The 20,126-nt window shown below is 45.2% G+C and overlaps 1 protein-coding gene and 1 pseudogene across 1 annotated transcript in view; both read left to right on the forward strand.

Annotated features, from left to right (window-relative positions):
• The window catches only part of TSNAXIP1 (translin associated factor X interacting protein 1), a 362,126-nt gene that overhangs the window by 285,921 nt on the left and 56,079 nt on the right, over positions 1-20,126 (forward strand). The window contains exons 11-12 of the mRNA XM_085637810.1: positions 6,971-7,099; positions 19,752-19,916. Coding sequence (XP_085493936.1) covers positions 6,971-7,099; positions 19,752-19,916 — 294 coding nt within the window. The remainder of the gene's footprint in view (positions 1-6,970; positions 7,100-19,751; positions 19,917-20,126) is intronic.
• Positions 7,151-15,600, forward strand: LOC146773082 (adenosine kinase-like; annotated as a pseudogene).

Consider the following 20,126-nt stretch of genomic DNA (forward strand, 5'->3'; position numbering starts at 1 on the left):
AACTTCCACAGAACCCGCCACGAAGGTTTGATCTTTGTACAAATAGCAAAGCTTTGGAAATTCCCTTCTAGTCCACTTTAGAAATACGCATGATAAAGAGACTTTCCCCAAAGCTCTCAAAATTGGATAATCCTATTAATTCAATAACATGAATGTAATGCGCAAACCTCTGGAGGCAACAGCTGTCGGTTGCATCCAGCCCTGGCACCAGGCCAGCACTGCCCAAGGCCTTTCAATACAATAGGCAAAACAGCACATGTACCACTCCCACCTGCTAAGAAAAGAGCTGTTTTTCATTCTATTCTTGGCTGTTCCCATCGCAGAAGGCCCGGGACACATACCTCTAGCCTTTTTGCACAGCACCTGCACATTCATATAACTCTACCTTCAAACACTAGCACCACTGAGCAACCAGACTGCGCCACTCTCCAAGCCTCTGCCCCAAATTCTCCCTTCGCGCCTTCTCAACGCTACCTCCTTCACGATCTCCATCTGTGACACACGTGTCAAAGCACACTGTGACATAACTGGAGCACTTCTCTCGCAGTCACTTAAAGAACACCCGTCCCTCGATATATAGGCCACCCCAACCAACACGTTTGCTAACTACATAGGCCTTCCGAAGGCGAAATAACAGCGCTTTGAGGCAACACTACAGGCAGCAGCAAGGTGCTACATGGATGATGGCGATAATGTCCTTCTAGGTCTCCAGCTTTCAAAAAGGGCTAGGTGGAAGACACCCAGCTCCGCTGAGGGGACTTCTTCAGAGAAAACCAGGAATATGCTAATTGGGACTGTAGGAAAGAACAGTACAAGGAGTGAATACAGGGGAGCAACCCCTCACACCAGGCGTGTTTCCTTCAAAGGATTCTACGGGATTGGACACTTTCCTAAGGGGTGATTTAACCTAGGGCGATTCTTTTTTTAAAAATTTATGTTTATTGCGGGATTACCATAGCATTGTATTACAGCTTGAGCAGAGGCGACTCAGTCCATTGTACATTACAACATGCATTTACGTTCCGCTAATTGTGTACATGCAATTCCTCGCGGTGTGCTATGAAGCTAGTAACAAGGCACGTCAATACGAGGTTGCATATCCCAATGTTTCCTCTTTACAACCAAACTATATTTCCATTTTGCCATTAGGCATATTGAACCTCAAACATCACGAAAACATAAAGGTATAGCAGGTCTAGGCAGAAATTACTTTGACAAGCTGTAGTATATCAGTTAGTGTCGTATGGACTGGTGGCACAGCAGTTCGTTTAACCCAGGGCGATTCTTAGCTGCCATAAGCACGGTATTTTGCTGTCTTTAGTCCAATTTCTAGAGCAAGAAACATGCCTACTATCGGAGTCCCACCAATAGAAAGCCCCCGGTCCCAAAGCGTGCATATATTGAGGCTTGGATTTGCACTTACACCTACCTATGGCACCACTCCATACATCTAACAGCTATACTCTAGGCTCCTGCAGGTATGGGATCTGAATGTGTGCAATAACAAGGTTCGTCATGGTTATTGATAAACTGCGATTGCTTGCTAGAAAAGGATGTGCTGATATATTAGAGACCTACATATAATGTGTTAAAATATGGTCCCATTGTTAACACAAAACACAATATTTCCAGAACTCATAATTCTCAGCAATGATAGCATACCCATCATAATTTTCCATAATGGGAATGACATAATTCTCATAAATGATGGATCTAAAATGATGAAAAGCCTAGGAAATGTGTGTTATTCAGGATGATTACTCCTCACCAGTTAGTCCCTGCCTATGACAATGTTTTTAAATAACTGAAACACCCTGTCCAACGTTAACAATACCCTCGGCATTCACCCTAAAAATTGGAAAGAACCCCAAAACATTCACGTGAGAAAAACATTAACTTCTACAGATAGAATATGTTTTAAGACAAACAGAAAGACGTCTTCTGGCCAGCATCGATGCACACTGTGCTTGGTTTTAGTACCGATGACAGATAACCAAACAGCACCACACTGTAATGGAGTCACTACCTTCAATTAACCTTTTCAGACTGATTTTTTCCAGTTTAGCCAAACAAAAGGTGTGTCATAAAACAAGACAAAAATAAACAGCTATTGATTCTCTCATCAACAGAACCCTCACTGTGGCGCCAAGGTGGCATGGCTACGGGTTTGCATACCCCCCGCACTTCTCACGAGGATCCCTTGTATTGTTGGACTGAGCGGTTCACCTCAAAGTGTGAAATGTTTTCCCCAGGCTCTTGGGCTTGGAGACTCCCTCGCACACTGTGGCTCCCGCTACAAAGGACTCACTCTCTCATACTGACCCCAGAGGGTCCGCTCTCAGCCCCCGAGAGCCCATCTCTCCCACCCTTCTCCCCCACTTTCTTCCCCTGCCCACCCTCCAGCTCTCGTCTCCGATGTAAACACCCGTTTTGGCTCCTGGACGAGGATGCGCAGGTGGCGATGTTGATGCCAAGGTAGGGAGGGCGAGTGCCAGGAAAACTGGAGTTCTTGGGGGGGGGGGGGGGGGTGGTGCTGGAGAGTAAGAGAGATGGATATGGGCTGGCCGGTGGAGCTTGAAGGGTGGGGGGCAGGAGAGATCACGCGGGCTATATCTGTATACAGGAGGTGACGGCCCCACATGTCTCTCTCCAAAAGAGGCCTCGTTCCTGGAACGGAGGCGGCCATGCACCCAAAACCTTGGGGAAGCGAGGAAGAGAAAAACGAGTAGAGGGAGAAGCTGGCAGTGCTCAGAGCCTCAGCAGGCCTCATCCAACTCACTGGGAGGAATGCAGTGCGTTGAGTGGCCCTGGCAGTTCAGCAAAACTATCCTTTAGCAACTGCAATAGCCACAATGTAGTCTATCTAATAACATGTATCTGCAAGAAGATATACATTGGCATGACCACACGAAAAGTGAAGACTAGAATCAATGAACATCGTAGCACATTTAGGTGTGGAAAAACAATTACCAAAATGATGCGGCACTTTCAAACGCAGAAACACAATGAGAACGACTTCACTTGGAGGGTGATTGAAAAACTACCGGATAGTTGTAATGAAAGACAACTATTAAATCTAGAGCAGAGATGGATTTATCGGCTGTCAAGTACCACGTTAGGTCTCAACGAAGAAATCCCGTGGTATTCCATGACCTAACCTGAATACAACAAGATTTACCCCCATACTCGAGCCAGTGCAAATATAAAATCCTGAAAACACGGAGTTTATCAAATATACACTAACATTGAGCTCAAGCCAACTCTAAAATGCCATCTGAATACCAGTCTCTCACAACTAAAGGAATGGAAAGTGTGGTAGACGATAACAGGCTGACCAAATTAGGATGCTGAAAAACTATGAGTTGTGTACGAACGCACCCGCTACTAATAACAGAACGCATACAGTTCACGAGTATGGGTTCTTATATACAGTAGCTCTGACAACAGACTTAATGGTTTCAGATGGTAGCCAACAGATGACTAGTATTGAGAGTCGTTTAAAATATGCACAGTCAGGAGAGATTGAAGTAAAATTGTTTTTTTGTATACTCTGGTCGTGCAAACAGGACTCCGTGTATACGACTCTCTAGTACAGATGAATAGATCGCAAAAAAAAGCGAACCAACCGCCCATATTTCACATTGGGATACTACTAGTCACTGGCTTAACCTGCACGAGTATTAGGGTATAAGATTGACAAATTCTGGCGCAAGTGAAAAATTAAATAAAAAAGTAAACGAACACGAGGGGACAAGAACACCCATAACAGTATTGAACTGAACTACACTACCCAGAAATCCTATGCCTCAACCTCACACACGTCATTAAATTACCCAGCATCCCTTTCTCTAATCATAGAGAACACACGTAATGGGATAGAACAACCCATTAACGAGAAGGAAATGCCCTACTTAAGAGAGACGGCAATTCCACAAACATCTCCGACGGCAGACGATGTGTTCGATGAGGTGTAACGGCGGTGCGGTATCCTTGATGAAGTAAGTTGAATGAGGGCTTCGCTCACCACGCAGGATGAGAGAGAACGAGATTAGACACTCTGCATGCAGCGTAGACATAGACGAATGCCCTGATTGCGATAGATCACACAATGCGTTTCTTTTGCTTTCTGTTTTACCCACAGTAGAGTAACAAGCTTGAGGAGTACTCGAACACACAAGGGTTTCCGCTGTATAACTGCGACTTTGAGGCAGTGGTTTCTGCAGTAAATAACGCACCCAGGAGGGACTTGATTCGGAGTATTAAGAGATAGTACTAACCGTTATTCGTGAAATACAGCAGACTAACATACAGGGTTAAGAGTGTGAAGCATATGTCATGGGCTAAGTGCTATGGGATATAGACAGAGCACAAATCAAGTATCACCATGTATGTTTGAATAGAAGGTGCTACACGCATATAAATTACGGCAGAAAGAGTTCCCTGATACAGTTGTTGGTGCTGAACGAACACTACATTTTTATCTTTAGTGTTTGACTACAGGACAGCACCCTAACACATGAGAGCTGCATGATGCTAGTAGGCATCAATCAGTAGGTGAGCTTCTGTAGGATTTCTTTGGATTAATTAAAAAAACCCTTCCCACACCAAAAAAAACCTTTCCCACAACAAAAAATAACACGCTAAGGAAATGGCCTTGGATAATATAGACTGCTATGATGGGTGGCTTACACAAATATATAGGCACGGCCTTTTCACTTACAGACAACGTCTCTTTGAGTGTGATCACGTCATGTGGTGACTTTTTTGCAGTGTAATGGAATTTTTTTAAAGATGGATTGATTAGTGCAGTCCACTAAGCCCTAATTAGTGAGCACATAGTCAGGTGGTGCACCAACACTCCAACCGTAGTTCAGCGAATATGAGTACGAGATGGGCCACAGACAGTATCATTATTGTACATATAGGAAATATATTAAATTGTCTTTCCCCTTTCCCATTAGAAAATCTACTGAAGTTGGAGCAAAAATACGGACAGGTGAGTGCATTAGGCCTCACGGTTTGGGTTGCATGTAGTACATGCACTGTTACACGGCAGGGACCTTAAGAATAAGGCACAGAAACATAACGCCCTGACGAAGGCCCACAGACCCGATCGGGCTACCTATATGGGCCGAAACATGTTGGCAATCAATTGAGGGTACATTTGAACATAATTAAGTTCAAAACAACCCCAAAATAAAGTTTTTATTGCTACCATGAGTACCCTAGAATAAAGGATTCAGGAGGGGTATACTCATAGGTATTTTTAACTTAATCTGGTTCCCTGCTTAACCAGTCATTCATTTATCTAAGCACTCCCATAACATCTTTGGTTGAGTCCGCCCAGAGAGTACCATCTTCTCTGGGTGTGGAGTATCTGCCTATGATGAAGCATGTCACTATTATGTGAATGAGGCTTTTACTTCAATATCTTTGATATTCCACCTGATAAGTAGGTAGCTGAATAATATCCTAATACATCCTTAGAGCGGGTTGTTCTACCAGTCTAACAGTAGTTGCTGATTGTGAAAAAAAGTTTATCCGGGAGAACGCAACTAGTTTGTTTATTCTCTCACTCTCTATGTGTGAATAATGAGTTCAGCAAAACTGCCACCTCACTTCTGCTCCCCACCGTCACCATCTGTAGCCAGAATCTGCCTCGTCTCTAGCCTTTCTGCCTCAGTGTCTCGCCAATTGCTTTAGATTTTTACCTTCTGCCTCAGCCTCCTGTCTTTAGCATCCATTGGCGTGTGTGTATCGCTTCTCTTTGTTGGGAATGAATGCCTGCATGTCTGTTGGTGCCTGCAAGTGTGAACACGCTCGTGCACACATGCTGGACCCCGCCACCATGGCAGGGCGTAACCCAGAGTAACTTGGGAACATTTCGATACTAGCTAAGTTGCAGAGTGCAACCCTCTAGCGGGATGTTCAGCGAAGAGAGTTTTTTTTTTTTTAGGTTGCATTGCTTTTATTGAATATTCACAGCAAAATGATGGACATTACGACCGGAAATAAGCAGAGCACAGATACTACTGCCACTTTAACGTGCCCTGCACTCAAGGGGCATAGAAGCAAATCATCCAATTCAATATTCGTCTTTTGAAAAAGCAAAATAAAAACAAGCATTTGCAATGTAATCGGTCCGATTGCATTGCAAATGCTTAAGTTTAAAAATGAGCACGGCGCCGCTTCACGGACACCACGCTCGGTTTCTTTATACTATTTATATAACACTGAGCGCGGTGTCCTTGAAGTAGGCGCTGCGCTCAGTGCTAAAGTTAAAGAATATATCAATAAACCGAGCACAGCGCCGCTTCATGGACACCGCGCTCGGTTTCTTTATATATATATATATTTATATAACACTGAGCGCGGTGTCCTTGAAGTGGGCGCTGCGCTCAGTTTAAAAGTTACAAAAAAAAGTTTTAAAAAAAGAATCGCAGAGCGTTTCCCTTGCGGGAGCGAGCAGGGGCACCTTATGTTTGCAAGTTAATTACAAACATATGGTGTCAAGCTCACTCCCGCAAGGCAATCGCCAAACGAGCACGTGTTGCCATTGAAAGCAATGCAACGCATGCACGTTTTTAGGGCGAAAAGCGAGTTGATTCCAAAAGTTATTTTTCCTATGCAGCGCATGTGCGCTGTGTAGGCGAGACCTAAAAAGGGATGTTGGTTGTAAATGGTACAGTTTCAACATTCCTTGTGCTTAAATCTAATGTTTTATAAATGGTTGACTCCAATTCTGAAAATGTGCACTCCTTACTTCTTACCTCTCATGTCATTTATCCTTTTATATTCATCTTTGCCTCTCTCCATTTCTCTTTTCCAATCTGATTTCCTGCCCTTTCTCTGTTCGTTTCATTTTGCTTTCCTTCTGTGTTTCACAATTCCTTTTGCCTTTTCCACTTGCACCTAGCTTCGGATTCCCTAACCCAACCTCCTGTGCGTATTTCTTTTTTCTTTTTAACAGGGAAAAGGCCAGGGTGTCCCTGTCCATCTACGACAGGAGGGTCCTGTCAAAAACCTGATGTTAACTCACAAAGATGTGATGAACCTACTGAAGGAAGTCTGGAGGGAGAAAAACATGGCCGATCAGGAGGTAGTGTAATGCAATAGAGAATATTAAGCATCCATTGTTAGGCAGGTTGCCATGTCACATGTAGCCATGAGCACTGAAGTTGTGTGGCAGGTATGGATCAAATAATGCCACAGGATTGACAAACTTATGTGGCAAAAGCAAGGCAAATAATGTGGGCTGTACTGTGATCAAAGAACAATACAAAGGCACATTTTAGGGCATGATTTGCTAATTATTTTGACATTTTACACACATTGATACAAGAAGGAAAATCCAACTTAAATTGTTATTCACCAACATTTAATGATTTTATCTTGCATGGAATTACAGGAACCCCATTTTATTAACACATTCGTTCTACCTAGCAGAATAAAATAGTTTGTGTAAGGCATATGTGGTGTTCGGCTCAGAAGTTGTTAACCCCACTCGTGCACAGTTCTTGTGATAAAAGGTGCAATTGTTTTATTTGCCACATCCCAATGAAATTCTAAAACTTGCTTTCTGTTTCGGATTTGCACGATGCGCAAAATATATGGCCTCTTTCATCACCTGTTTCTATGACAACCCATACGGAAAAGCACTGTACAGTGTATATTTATTAAGCATGCTTCTGGCTAGAAAGCACTTGAATCAAGCAGTCAGAGATGGAAACCATTTGGGGCAGATATACTTAGAATTCATGCTACTCGGTGCAGCAAGGCAAGTCACTAAGATATGACGCTCTTCAGCTCTCTCCCTGTACTGCCGCACTTGAGGCTGCACAGCGCAAGCGCAGAATCTGTTTAATGTAACTCAGGATTCAAAAATATATCTGTAGCTCAGACTGTGTAGAAACATACACAAAGAGTCTATTTTCCTTGTAATGATCTGTAAAGTGCAAAAAAATTAACATGTTGCATTATTTTGGATAAAGTACCCTCTGCCATACACTATACGGATATTGCAAGTCACCAACAGTTCCATAGAAGCCGAGTTCCTCTATAAGGTCATGGAACTCCCATGTATAATAACCTCTTTAATGGATGAATACAGGAATTGACAAAAATGTAGAGTAGATTGTGCACACCTATTTCTGAGCTATTAAATAAATATAAACAACTGTATATGATCTGTGTGCTATGCCTCCTGGGTGCTGCCTGTCACATGATCAATAAATCGGAGTATGGCCATACAGGAATTAACATTATTAAGGAGGCCATCTAACCTTTAAAAACCTGACTGGATACTGCGCATGCGTTGCTCTCCGTGAGAAATGTATGCACTTATAATCCATCTATTTCAGCTTAAAACACACAATCTTTTGCTCAATTCTATAAATTACGCAGCCGATGATTGGTAATGTGCAAGGGTGCAAAAGAAACTGAGGCTGCAGAATCCGATAATTCAAGTCTCTCCCATTATAACCACTTGGCTTACCATCCCCACCTCACAATGTCTCTACACCTCTGGAGAAGCATCCAGTACCACGCGTGTTCATTTGCACCAAGGTGCTACTAAACAGCGTATAATGATTTGATATAACTTTGCGCCATTTTTTGGTGGTCAGTCTTGTTTTACGCAGTGCGGTCTTAACGCATGGGCATACTGGGCAGTTGCCCAAGGGCCCCACGCAGACCAGAATTTAACACAAATTTTCTGTTAAACATTTTTATTCCTGTGAGTGGTTGTGTATACAGGGCCCAGTGCACTGCTTTGCCCGCGGGGCCTATAATGCTGTTAAGACGGCCCTGGTTTTACGGCAGAAACAGACCAAATGCAAATGTTGGCCATGTTCCTCTCACCCTCCCCGTATATAACTTGCCAAATTTAAAATGAATAAAGAAACACTGGGTTTCACGAGCAGTTACTTATCATGAATGAAGTAGACTGACAGAGAAGTCAACTGTTTCCCCTACATAAGCAAGTTAAATTTCAGTTCAATTCAATTTTAAAAAATGACATGGACAATGAGAAGAATTCTGGAGCATACTCAGGACACCCCCTGCACAGGCAAGCTGGCATGAAGTCTGATACCCAGATTTACAAATTTGTCACGCAACGCAACATTCATATTTGCTGTGCAGTCTTCTGCAAGGGAGAAAAGACAGTACACCTACCTGCTGCTGGTGCCATCCTGCAGGCTGCTGCTCAGTCAAGGGTGCAGAGGTGAGGGTGCACTGTATAGCATAGGATTTGTACTGGAGGCATACAGTTCCTGTCCAACTTTCTGTGTGAAGACCAACTTAGAATTAAAATGAATACATTTAAATTAATTAAAACGAAAACATTTCATTCAATGGACTGTGAGGTGTGGGAAAGCAATGTCAAAGCGGGTTGGGGAGTGGGAAAGAGAGCAACAAAGGCACATGAGCCTGGGCCAGGAGGTTAAAACAAATTGAAAAATAAGCCAGGGAGAGAGGGGGAAGACAATGGAGGGGTTTGTGGTGGGTGAGGTAGCAAAACTGTGCACACATGGGGCAGGTGTTTGGGGGAGCAGCATTGCAGGGGCAGAGCTAGAAAACATGTGCAATTTCATGAACTTCTTAAAGAAAAAGAAAAACAGTACTTCCTTGAATATGGGCAGTGGAAGGATCAAACATCAAATCAAAAAGATGATTAAAAAGCTATGCTCCAGAGGAGAAACAAAAACAAGAAGAAGGAAAGCCATTACTTAAGAAGCAAGCAAATGAGAAGGTCATCCAATGGTAAGCAGTGGGCTGGCTCTACACCCACTAAGTTTTTCATATGGTCCACAATGGTCTTTAGCAAACCTTGTTTCTAGACAAAATATAAACACATCTTGTTGGACTCGGCCCTTCTGGCAGGTTCACCCCTGAACTTTTTGCTTTTTTATTGTGACCTGATGTTAGTGATTTTTGGCTTCTGCGCACTTTACCACTGTGTCCCAGGGTAAAGTGTGTGCGTGTAGTGAGGTTGGCCTGCCCTCCCATAGGAATGCATGGGGGAATGTATGTGTCCCTGGTAGTTCCTGATGCGTGGGGAGTGCAGGTGCGAGTTTGGTATGTGCGGACTCGTGTGATGAAATGCTGCGCGATGATGTGTGCGGCATCAATGTACCTAGTGTGGAAGTGCCACTTCTAGAAGTTGGCATTTCTGTGTGCAGTATGAGATGAGTGCCTTGTCTGGCGATTGGCTGGCTGAGGGCATTTGATGGGCTAGGGAATCCCCAGAGTCAGGATGAGTCACCCAGTGGTGAATGGGGAGGTCAGCAGCCAGATGGTTGGGAGGAGCACACCTGGGACCTGAATAGGGCTGGGCTTTCCCCACACAATGCTGGCTCCACCCCCTGTGGTGCGTCTAATGTCCCTCGCCTGTCCTGTCCTGTGAATAGGGAGAGGGGCTGAGCAAAACAAAGTGCTCAGGAACCAGTTGCATCTGGTTCGCCCCTTCCCTGCACCTTTGGAGACAAAGGATTTGGTGTATAAAAGAGGGGCTGTGACCCCATGAAAATGTTCTGTACTTAGGTGCTGATCCTGCAGGGCGTGCTGCTGGGGGCCCAGGGGAGGGCTGGCCTCCCTGGGCCCTGCCTGCCCCTTTTGCCCGGAGGACGTCTTTGCTGGGAGCTTGGTGATCCATTTCTTTTTCCCCAAGGAGCTTCGCTCTAGCGCCTGGTGAGCGCTTGATTCTACTCTCTAGGGAGTGCTTTGCATTCTCCCTGCAGTGCTGGACTGCGTGCCGCTGCAGAGAGGGGATCCCCCAGCCTAGGGATTCCCCCTCCTCCTTCTGATGCTTTGCGGGTGCCCACCCCGCGTTTCTGCCGAGTCTTTCTGTATTTTGAAAGACGGGTGCCCACCCCGCATGTTGGTGCTGTTGTTTTACCTGGGGGTGCCCACCCCGCTTGTTTCTTTATTTAGAAGACGGGTGCCCACCCCGCCTTCTCTGAGGAGCTTTGCGGGTGCCCACCCCGCGTTACTGAAAAGAAATCACCGCCGCGGCCCTGATCGCCCACGGAAGAAGTCAGGCAACATGGTGCCTGACGGCGGGCGGGACGTCCGGTTTATCGAGGAAAGTCCCGCACACGCCGCTGGTGGAGAGAAGTCGCCCCGGAGGGAGGAAGATGGCGCCTGCCTGTGCGGGGCTCCCATGGCCGAGGGAGAGCCCCGCAGGCGCCGACGAGTGTAGGTGGAGGGCGGAGGGGGGCTCGAGGCACATTGCCGGTGCCTGCCCCCACCGCATGCAAAGAGGGACCGCGTGAAGAGGACCCTTCACCCCCCAGCGCCGGTGAGTGAGGGCTCTAAGGGGGTCCGGGCCGCATTTCGCTCCCGCCGAGGAGAGAGCCGATAACCGTTCTAAAGTGCCGGTGAAGGCACTGAGTGTAGAGTTCTGGGGCGGCCCCGTCTGATAGCAGGCCGCTCCAAAGGGGGCATAGTTGTTTACAGAGCCCCGTGAGGCTTTAATGCGTGGAACATTGTTGTTTAGAGGGCCGGAGGGGCCCGTGAGCATTTTCCGTGCCTCAGCATGGTGTTGGTTCTCCCAGCGGCGCCGCAGTTGCGGGCCGCTGCCACGATATGGGGGCATTCATTATTTTCCGAGCCCTGTTTGGCTCCAACGCTTGGGCATGATGATTTCAGGAGCCAGTGTGCTCCAGGGGGACATGTGTATTTTTAGAGCCTCCGTGGCTCCCACAATTGCGTAGTTCATTCATTCAAAACGCCAGTGCGTGCCCCAGTGCTCAGGGCCAGTCCTTCTTTAATGGCGCATAGGTGTTTCAGGAGCCCGTGCGTTCCAGGGGACATTATTATTCTAGAGCCCCAGATGGCTCCAACGGTTGGCCCCTCTTGTTTTAAGGGCGACTACAAGCCCATGCCGCATTTGAGTATTTACAGCTGCCCAGCAAGTAGTGGGCAGCTGCACCGTTTAGGCCCCCAGACTGTTGTTTTCAGTTGCCCAGCAAGTAGTGGGCAGCTGCAACGTTTAGGACTGCGCAGATGGCGGACCCTTGACTTTCGCTGCCTTTGCAGCGCGCCTTGACTTTGGGGGACACAGGGCATTTGAGCCCACCTTCTGAGATGGCCAGTTGGCCAGGGGCATGGTTAGATTTATAGTGCGCCAGGCCCCAATGTGATTTATGTGCTAATATGATTGGGTGTTAGGAAATGTACTGTGTATAGCATGTTTTGCGCACCCTGTGTTTTATACCTCTAGATAGGATTTCTGCCTGGGAGGTTGTTTTACCTGTTTAGGTTGATGTTAGGGAGATAATACTTCCCTGTGCGAGATACGCCCCTAGTGTAGTTATACTTAGGTGGTTAGGTCTAATGCGTTAGACTAATGAGAAATTGCATAATGTGTTTATGCCCCTGTGTTGGATGCAGGATAGGTTTTATACCTGATTCTAGTGTGATGACGCTGAGGTCATTATTGCGCCAGTAGTTACTGGTTATGCTCTACAGTGATAATTTGTGTTACAGTTGGTATATGTTCTACATTTACAATTGGTGATTTGTGCTAATTCTGACAGTGGTCCATGTGGCCCTGTCTTGTGTAAATAGTCCCTTGTAAAATTCTGCCCAGTGCCAGTTGGCACAGTGTAAATGATGTGATTATCATCTAATGTGTTTATTATAATACAAAGGCTATTTTTTATATATAACCTTGTGTGGAGTTTCTTTTGTGGTGGGCCTTGGGTGTTGTTGCTGGGTTCGCGCGCAAACGCTTTACACATTGCCTCCAGGATAAGCCTGACTGCTCGTGCCAAGCTACCAAGGGGGTGAGCAGGGGTTATCTTTGGCGTGTAACTCCCAGCCCTGACTAGAGTGGTGGTTTCTGCCTGGCTTTGGCGCAAGCCCCAACCAACCAGAAATCCCATTTCTAACACATCTTCAAAGTCTCCTCTTGCTAGATAGTTGTAGATCCCACTATGCCTGAACATTTACGAGCCATGGGTACTGCCAGGGAAATATAGAGCAATGTCTGTGATCAGACATTCTGTATCACACACCATCTGTATATTGGGGTAGTGTTGATTCTTTCAGTTACAGCATAGATATTAATTTGCATATGGTGAACATATCCCTACATTTGTTGGATTAATTCACCCTCACACTTGGGTAAAATGAGCAATTCTACAGAATTGCATTTTTGTGCTCTGTATGTCCGAAGGATGTTTGGAAAGGTCACATTGTTGTTAATTCTAGACATCATGGCATCTTAGAAATTTTGAGAGAAAAAACACTTTCTAAGACACTCACTTTGCTAAACGGCACCAGGTGCAGCTATGCTATCCTGGTAGCTACGGGGGCACGGAGGTACAGTGAACATAGTATCTGAACATGTGTTGGTATGGCCTGGTTTTTAAGTGTACATCAACCTAGATCTGGGTCCAACTCATCAATAAGTTCCAATATCATCTTACTACTAAGCCTGTGTTTGTCTTAGATATCCTCCTATGTCTGTTCAACCTGTGTATTCCTGAGCCTGAAAATCCTGTTTCCTTCTCCTCCTCTGATGTATTTTGCTCAGTATCTGCATCCTCGCTACTGCCCAAAGAGTAACCTTTGTGGAAGGCGCTGCTGCATTCTGGGACCCTATAGCCCTGATTGCCACCTGCTTCCATTTGGTGGTAAATTGCACTTTCCATATGCCTATTTTGTAACAATTCTCACTTTGCAATTCTCTGGTACATCACAATAGAGGTTCGTTATTTAGTAATCCTAGTGAAGAATCTCATTTCGCAATCTCTAAAATAATGGCTTTTTGGTATGGCTTGCAATGGTATTTTACCATATGGCCTTCAATACATAGGGAAAAGCGGAGTTGCAGCCGAAAGCCAGTTTCCAATTTGCAAATCTTTGTACATCCGACCCTTCTTCCATAATGCTGTCTCACTTTGTTCTTAGTAGTTTTAAGTTAGGAATATTTCTAATGAGGGATTTCTGACAACTGTTGGCTTTCAGGGTTGAGTTGGCAGTTCTTGGTTTCCTGTAGAGCATCACCATATTACATTCTAGAATAAAAACTTTTCCATATTAATTTTAACAATTGTACTGTGATTTTGTGGGTGTCCACGTTTTCCTTTACGTATCTAACCGAGGCCAAATCTGTTATAGGAGCACAAAAACACTCATCGCTCTAATGTCTTATTTAAATGGTGAATTTTCCGGGGCCATCTAAGTCTAGGGTCCTATTTCTCCTTAAGCAGATTAGAACTTTGTGGACATTCTTGGAAGATACAGTACTCTAGCTACCAGGCATTCCCAAGCTAGCTTTAGCATCATGAATCTATAGGTCCTAAAAGAGGCCACCCAGTATCTTAACCCCCTATGATAGTAGCACAGCCTGCAGATGTGGGATTGCTGTGGAATCTTCTAGAAGAGTGTCACATGGTGGGATGCCTGTCTTTGTTGTGTGGCATGTCTGATTAAATCACTGCATTTGTCTTGGGCAAAACCAGATTTGATTATATGGCCACTGTTTGTGAATAGACTGGGCACACCTCATGGATCCTATACCAAAGCCGGATCTAAGTGTCGTACAATGTGCATAAAAAAAGCAATTTACAACTAGATATTTGTGGACGATATGGTGTCCCTCCTAACAAGCATTCCTAGGTCACTCTTAGCCTCATCAACCTATAAGCCCCGTTAGCAGCCACCCATATATCTTAATACCCTATGATGATTACATAGCCCGCACGTACGCACTTGACAAGATTGCGTTTCTAGCACAGCATCTACATCCTTGGTGTGGCACTGAGTCTCTACCCTCTTGGGTTGCACAGATACAAATAATTTCAGAAGATTCTGAAGAAAGCAGAAGACACCCATATGGATATGCACTGTTATGAAGACAGTGACCTGTCAACAGGGAACTGATTTACCTGCATTGCTGTGGTTAAATGATCTCTTGGCTATCATTGTTCCCAGAAAAGGTCACTTGTGGCTACCATGGCTTGCAGCTAACTGCTACAGCAGGGAAAAACACCTAGACCTGGCAGACATCTGGGAGCTAGTGGAAAAGGAAAAAGTGTACTACACAGCGGATTTCTTTCTCCCTTTCTCCCCTATTGCAGTACTGACAGTTGAGTCCGAGTCCTCTGGGAGCAATCTTTTTCAACTTGACTCATCAGTGCCTTTCGGTTTCCATTTTTAAAAAAAAAACACTTATGTATGTCATGACATGTGTTGACATCCTGTCTGAGAATGAGAGGGAAGCACTTGCATTTGCTCTGCAGCAGGATTTTGAGACAAAAGACTGATAGAGATTGCACAGGCTTTGCCCCCAAGCCAACTGTAATTGCCCCGCAGATGATCATCAGCCAGGGCTAGAATGGCGCCATCATGGCTGCAGCGGTCACAGTGGTGGCATTCCCGGTCTTGAAAGTTGCACAAGCGCTGGAAGTGGACACAAACTTTGCGGAGATGTCTCTGAGTGCTTGGTGTTGCAGTTGGCTTCAGCTGTCTCTTGGAAATGTGCATTTGAGCTGGACATCATGCTGCAATAAATCTTGCTGCAATATATGCTGCGAATGTAGTCATTCTCTGATTAGGTTGCACACTTCCAGAGGAGCTAGCCTTAAATGATACTATGAGAGCTGCTCAGTTGGCCAACACTGCTATTCTTAGCAAGCTTATCCTACCTAAACAGAAACCTCTGTGCTTCTCCTCAGACACACACAGCCTTCCCCTCTCACCTGATCTATGTAGTGGGCCAAACAGCTCTTTCTTGACTTTTCTCGAGATGACAGTGGCAGGTGGATGCAGTGGCCCTGAAGAGATGTTCAAATGTTGTTCCAGTAAGAGAACAGAACACATCCAAAACATGTACAAAGAAGCTACAGCAAAGGGCATTCTGTTACTGGACTTAACGCTAGACTAGCTACAAAAATTCTAATTCAAAACAGTGCAAGTAACCCTTAGGAATGTCTCTCTTACAGGCACATGCATCTCCCTCCTAAACATGAAAACAAAGATACTGGCCATGGTCTTTGCCAAACGTATGTATATCGTCCTCGATAAACTAATTCACCCCACTCATTAAGGGATTATGCCTTACATAGGCACTATTTACGTCAACTATATGGGTGCCAGTTCAGGGCAGTGATTATGTCATCGGATGCTGAGAAGCTGTTTCACTCTGTCAAATGTCCCTACTTAAGGCTGATGCTTAGGAAAATGGGTTTCATCCTAGAATATATACAGTGGATTAAACTGCTGTATACCCATCCAGTGGCCAGGGTGCAAGTAAATGGTGAAATTTCTGAAACATTTTTGCCGGGACGGGGCGCAAGGCAGGGCTGATCATTGTCCCCTCTCTTGATTGCGCTGGTTGATGCACCTTCGGCTTCCTGGTTACGGAGGAACACTCAGCTTAGAGGTTTGAGGTGTGATACTGTGTGGGAAGATGCCATATTGTTATATGGAAATGATCTGCTCTTGTACCTGGTGGACCCTGCCTATTTGGTGTCGAGAATCCTCCAAATGATTAGCACATTTGGTAATTACTCAGGCCTCTGTTGTCAGTTTGTGGAAATCAATTATATACCCATTGATTGAATTGTCTCCACAGGAGGGCATGGTTTGTCTGTTGCACAGGGAGGGAATCTGGTATTTAGTGATCAAATGTACCTAGATATAAAGATAGTTTTGTAGATGAAAACCTAGGACCGTTCTTAGATTGTCTCATTTACGATGCTGCCCCATCGAGGAAGCTCCCTCCCACTCTCAATGATGCCAGGAGACGCCTTTTTCAAAATGAGATCGCTGCCACAACAACTATACATACTCCAGAACACTCTGTATATGCTCCCTGGTGAGTGGTTCCAGAGAGTGGGTGGGGCCTTGCAAGTCCTGCTCCGAGATACAGTTCCTTCAAAATAGCCAGGGCGGTGTTATGCAGGGGCAGGTATGAGGAGGAATAGCACCAGATCTCCAGAAGTATTACTGGGCCTCACATTTAGTGATTATCAATGACTGGGTATACAAGACACACAGGTATTATTAATTATGGTGGATAGGAGAACAATGGACCAGAGGGGCCACTTTGGGTGGTTTTTGGTGTTAGGATACCCCACAAATGGCCATACCATATAGCCAAGGTGCTTAAAATGTGGCACCTGGTGAATCACTAATTGGGATGGAAAGGAGTAGTCATCCTTGAAACCCCTTTGTGAGATTCCATTAGACTACTAGAGGGATTCAAGAAGTGAGAGTGGTCTCCAAGCTGGGAGAGGTTTGGGGTGATGAGGGCCTTAAACGTTCAACAACCCACAAGAAGAATATGAACTGTCTGACTCACAACACTATAAATTTGCTCAGATGACTCATGCACTATGCAAACACTCCCTCCACCTGCAGGACATCACAAAAGAATCTCTGTTAAAAGTATAGGGATCTTTCAGCCCAATTGCACAAACAAGAGATATCCTTAGTATACAAAATCCTGGTGAACAACGTGCAAGAACCAGTCACTAAATTCAGAAGGGTGTGGACCAAGGATATAGGGACGCTAAATGAGGAGGAATGGAATGAAGCGCAGCAGTATCTGTGAATTGTAGTTGTTTTAACAGGGTTGAGATTGGCACAGCTCAAAATATTCCCCTGGCATATTGCACCAGGGTACAAATGAAGAAGTTTGGAATACTCGCGGACAGTGATTTTCTACATGGGTGTCGGAAGGAAGGACTTTAACTGGTGAAGACCGCCTTTTGGGAAGGAGTCAAAAACCAGATTCACCGCACAACTGAACTTTCTTTTGACATGTCAGTGGGGATGGCAATGTTGGGGATTTGATGAGGGGTATCCGTTTCCAGATCCCCCCACACGTCCTATGATTTGGCAGTGATGTTAGCAAGGATGGATATGGCAAGAGTGTGCCGGAAACATTGCACCCACCACAGACTAATGGACAACAAACTTAGGGACATATTTACAAGTCCCTATCGCCACATGGATGTCACTTTTTCTGACATTCCTGTGGCGATATGGGCTTTGCCTTATTTACATGACAGCATGAAGCCACTTGTGAATATGGCCCCCTTTCACAATACACTTAGCGCGAAAAGGGTGAGCAATGGGTGTTGCGGTGGGCGTCCCACAGCAACACCCACTGATTATGCCGCTGCCCCGGCAAGATCGTCTGAGTGAGGCCACCACTGACCTCTCTCCTCTCTCTCCTGCTGGAATCTCTCCATACGGTAGACCGGACCATGCGCTGGGGGTGAGACTGTGCCTGTGTTCTCTGTGTTGATCCTCGCTGGCCCGTCCCAATGGATTTGCGAGCCGGGTGCCGGTCGCGCTCTTGCGGGGAGGAGCGTTGCTTTTATTGCGGATGCTGGGAGGCTCTGACGCGGCTTCTTCTGACAGTAGCGGCGGGGCACGTCTATGGCTTCCGCTCGCCGTGGTTGCCTGGAGACAAAACGCGTTCCAGGCTGGAATACTGAGAGTCTCAGATTCGATGGCTGCCTGTGGAAAGGAAGGTGTTCCTTCCTGCACATAAACAGTCATTAAAGAAATGACGAGTTGCAACTACTATGTGTGCTGCATTCTGCAGCACGCATAGATTTTACAAATCTCTTTCACTGATTGTTTATGTGCAGGAAGGGACGCCTTCCTACACATAAACCATCTTTCCCTGCAACGCAGGCACCCTTGCCCAATGGTGCAAGAGTGCCTGTGTTGGGGATAGGCAACTGAATTTAGTGCCAACGCTAAGGGAAAGGCAGGGGTGCACCGTATTCTCGTGAATACAGCGCAACCCTGCGTTTGGAAACTGTCGTAGTGTGGCGTTGGCCTTCTTGGTTTAACGCCACGCTCCAACAGTTTCCTAGTAAATATGCCCCTTAGATTGGTGCATAAGCACCAAAAGATGGGTTTATAAACACAATGATATCCTAACAAGTTTGAAAAATCTGGGGTCCATGGCAAGAATATTGAGGTCTAGTGTATTAGGGAGATGACTAAACTGTGCAGTGCCGACCTTAAGTAATGGGGCGTCCATTGTGGTTTCTGCACTGATGTATGATATAAATCATTGGACAAAATGTATATGGATCAACGTTGGCTATTACAGAAAGCACTGAAGGTTTAAGTAATAGGTGTTTCTCTCATGTATCATTGTTATCATGACAAATATACCACAATCAATAAAATGTGCTTAGCAAAATGCACCCTGGCTATAGAAATATGAGATTATTGAAGCTCCTACCAACAAGGCAGAGTTAACAGTGATCTCTGGTTTCAATTAGAATGCTCCTCTTCCATGAGTAAGCTGTTCACAGTAGTTATGGTCAGAGTTTTTTAAGCTCTTCCTGCAGCGTTTAGCAACCAATGGACCCCGACTGCATTTAGCATTTCCAGGTTCTCAGAAGCTTCTACAAACAAAATGCTAATTTAACAATGAGCAATGGCCAAGCTCAGAGATGTTCAAAGTTTGTCCTACAACATTCATGTAATAATGGGCGAGATTGTAATTTAAATATTTGCTTTAGCTTTCATGAAGAGGTTATTAATTACACAAATGGCAATGGTGACGTTCTGGGGAGGCTGTGAATTGGTGTCATTTCCGCAAAATAGAGAAAATAATTCATGGTTTCTATGAAAAATAGCTTTTGTTCTACCACTGTTAACTTTGAGTTGACATGTCTGCCTTCCCTGCAGGCTGTCTGAGGTCCCTATATACCCTGATGTCTGCCTGGCACACCCACTTACCTCTGTCTTTTCTATTTGTTTTTTAGACTGAGCTCAGATCCAGCCTGTCTGAGTTCTTCCTTAGTTACCTGCAGAAGAAGTTTGATGATGCCACCACTGCCATGGAGTGGTCTTACTCCGTGCACGAGACCTGCCGCATGCACAGAACCGACGAATACCTATACCTTTTCTACAGCATCCTGATGGGAGAGGTGAGCTGGACAATGCTACAGACAAACATAGTATTTATCTTTCAATATTTTTATAGTGCAAAAGAGATGGAATGGTGTGCAGAAGTAAATGTAAAGCTTAGTAGTAAGAATAAAAAGCTGCAAAACATAGTCTAGCAAGTGCCATTGTTCAGCTGAGAAGAGAAAAAATAAGCATTCTAACTACACATAGGCCAGTGCATAATAAACTTG

The sequence above is a fragment of the Triturus cristatus genome, chromosome 12 (genome assembly GCF_964204655.1).
Source record: "Triturus cristatus chromosome 12, aTriCri1.1, whole genome shotgun sequence".
Taxonomy (NCBI): Eukaryota; Metazoa; Chordata; class Amphibia; order Caudata; family Salamandridae; genus Triturus; species Triturus cristatus.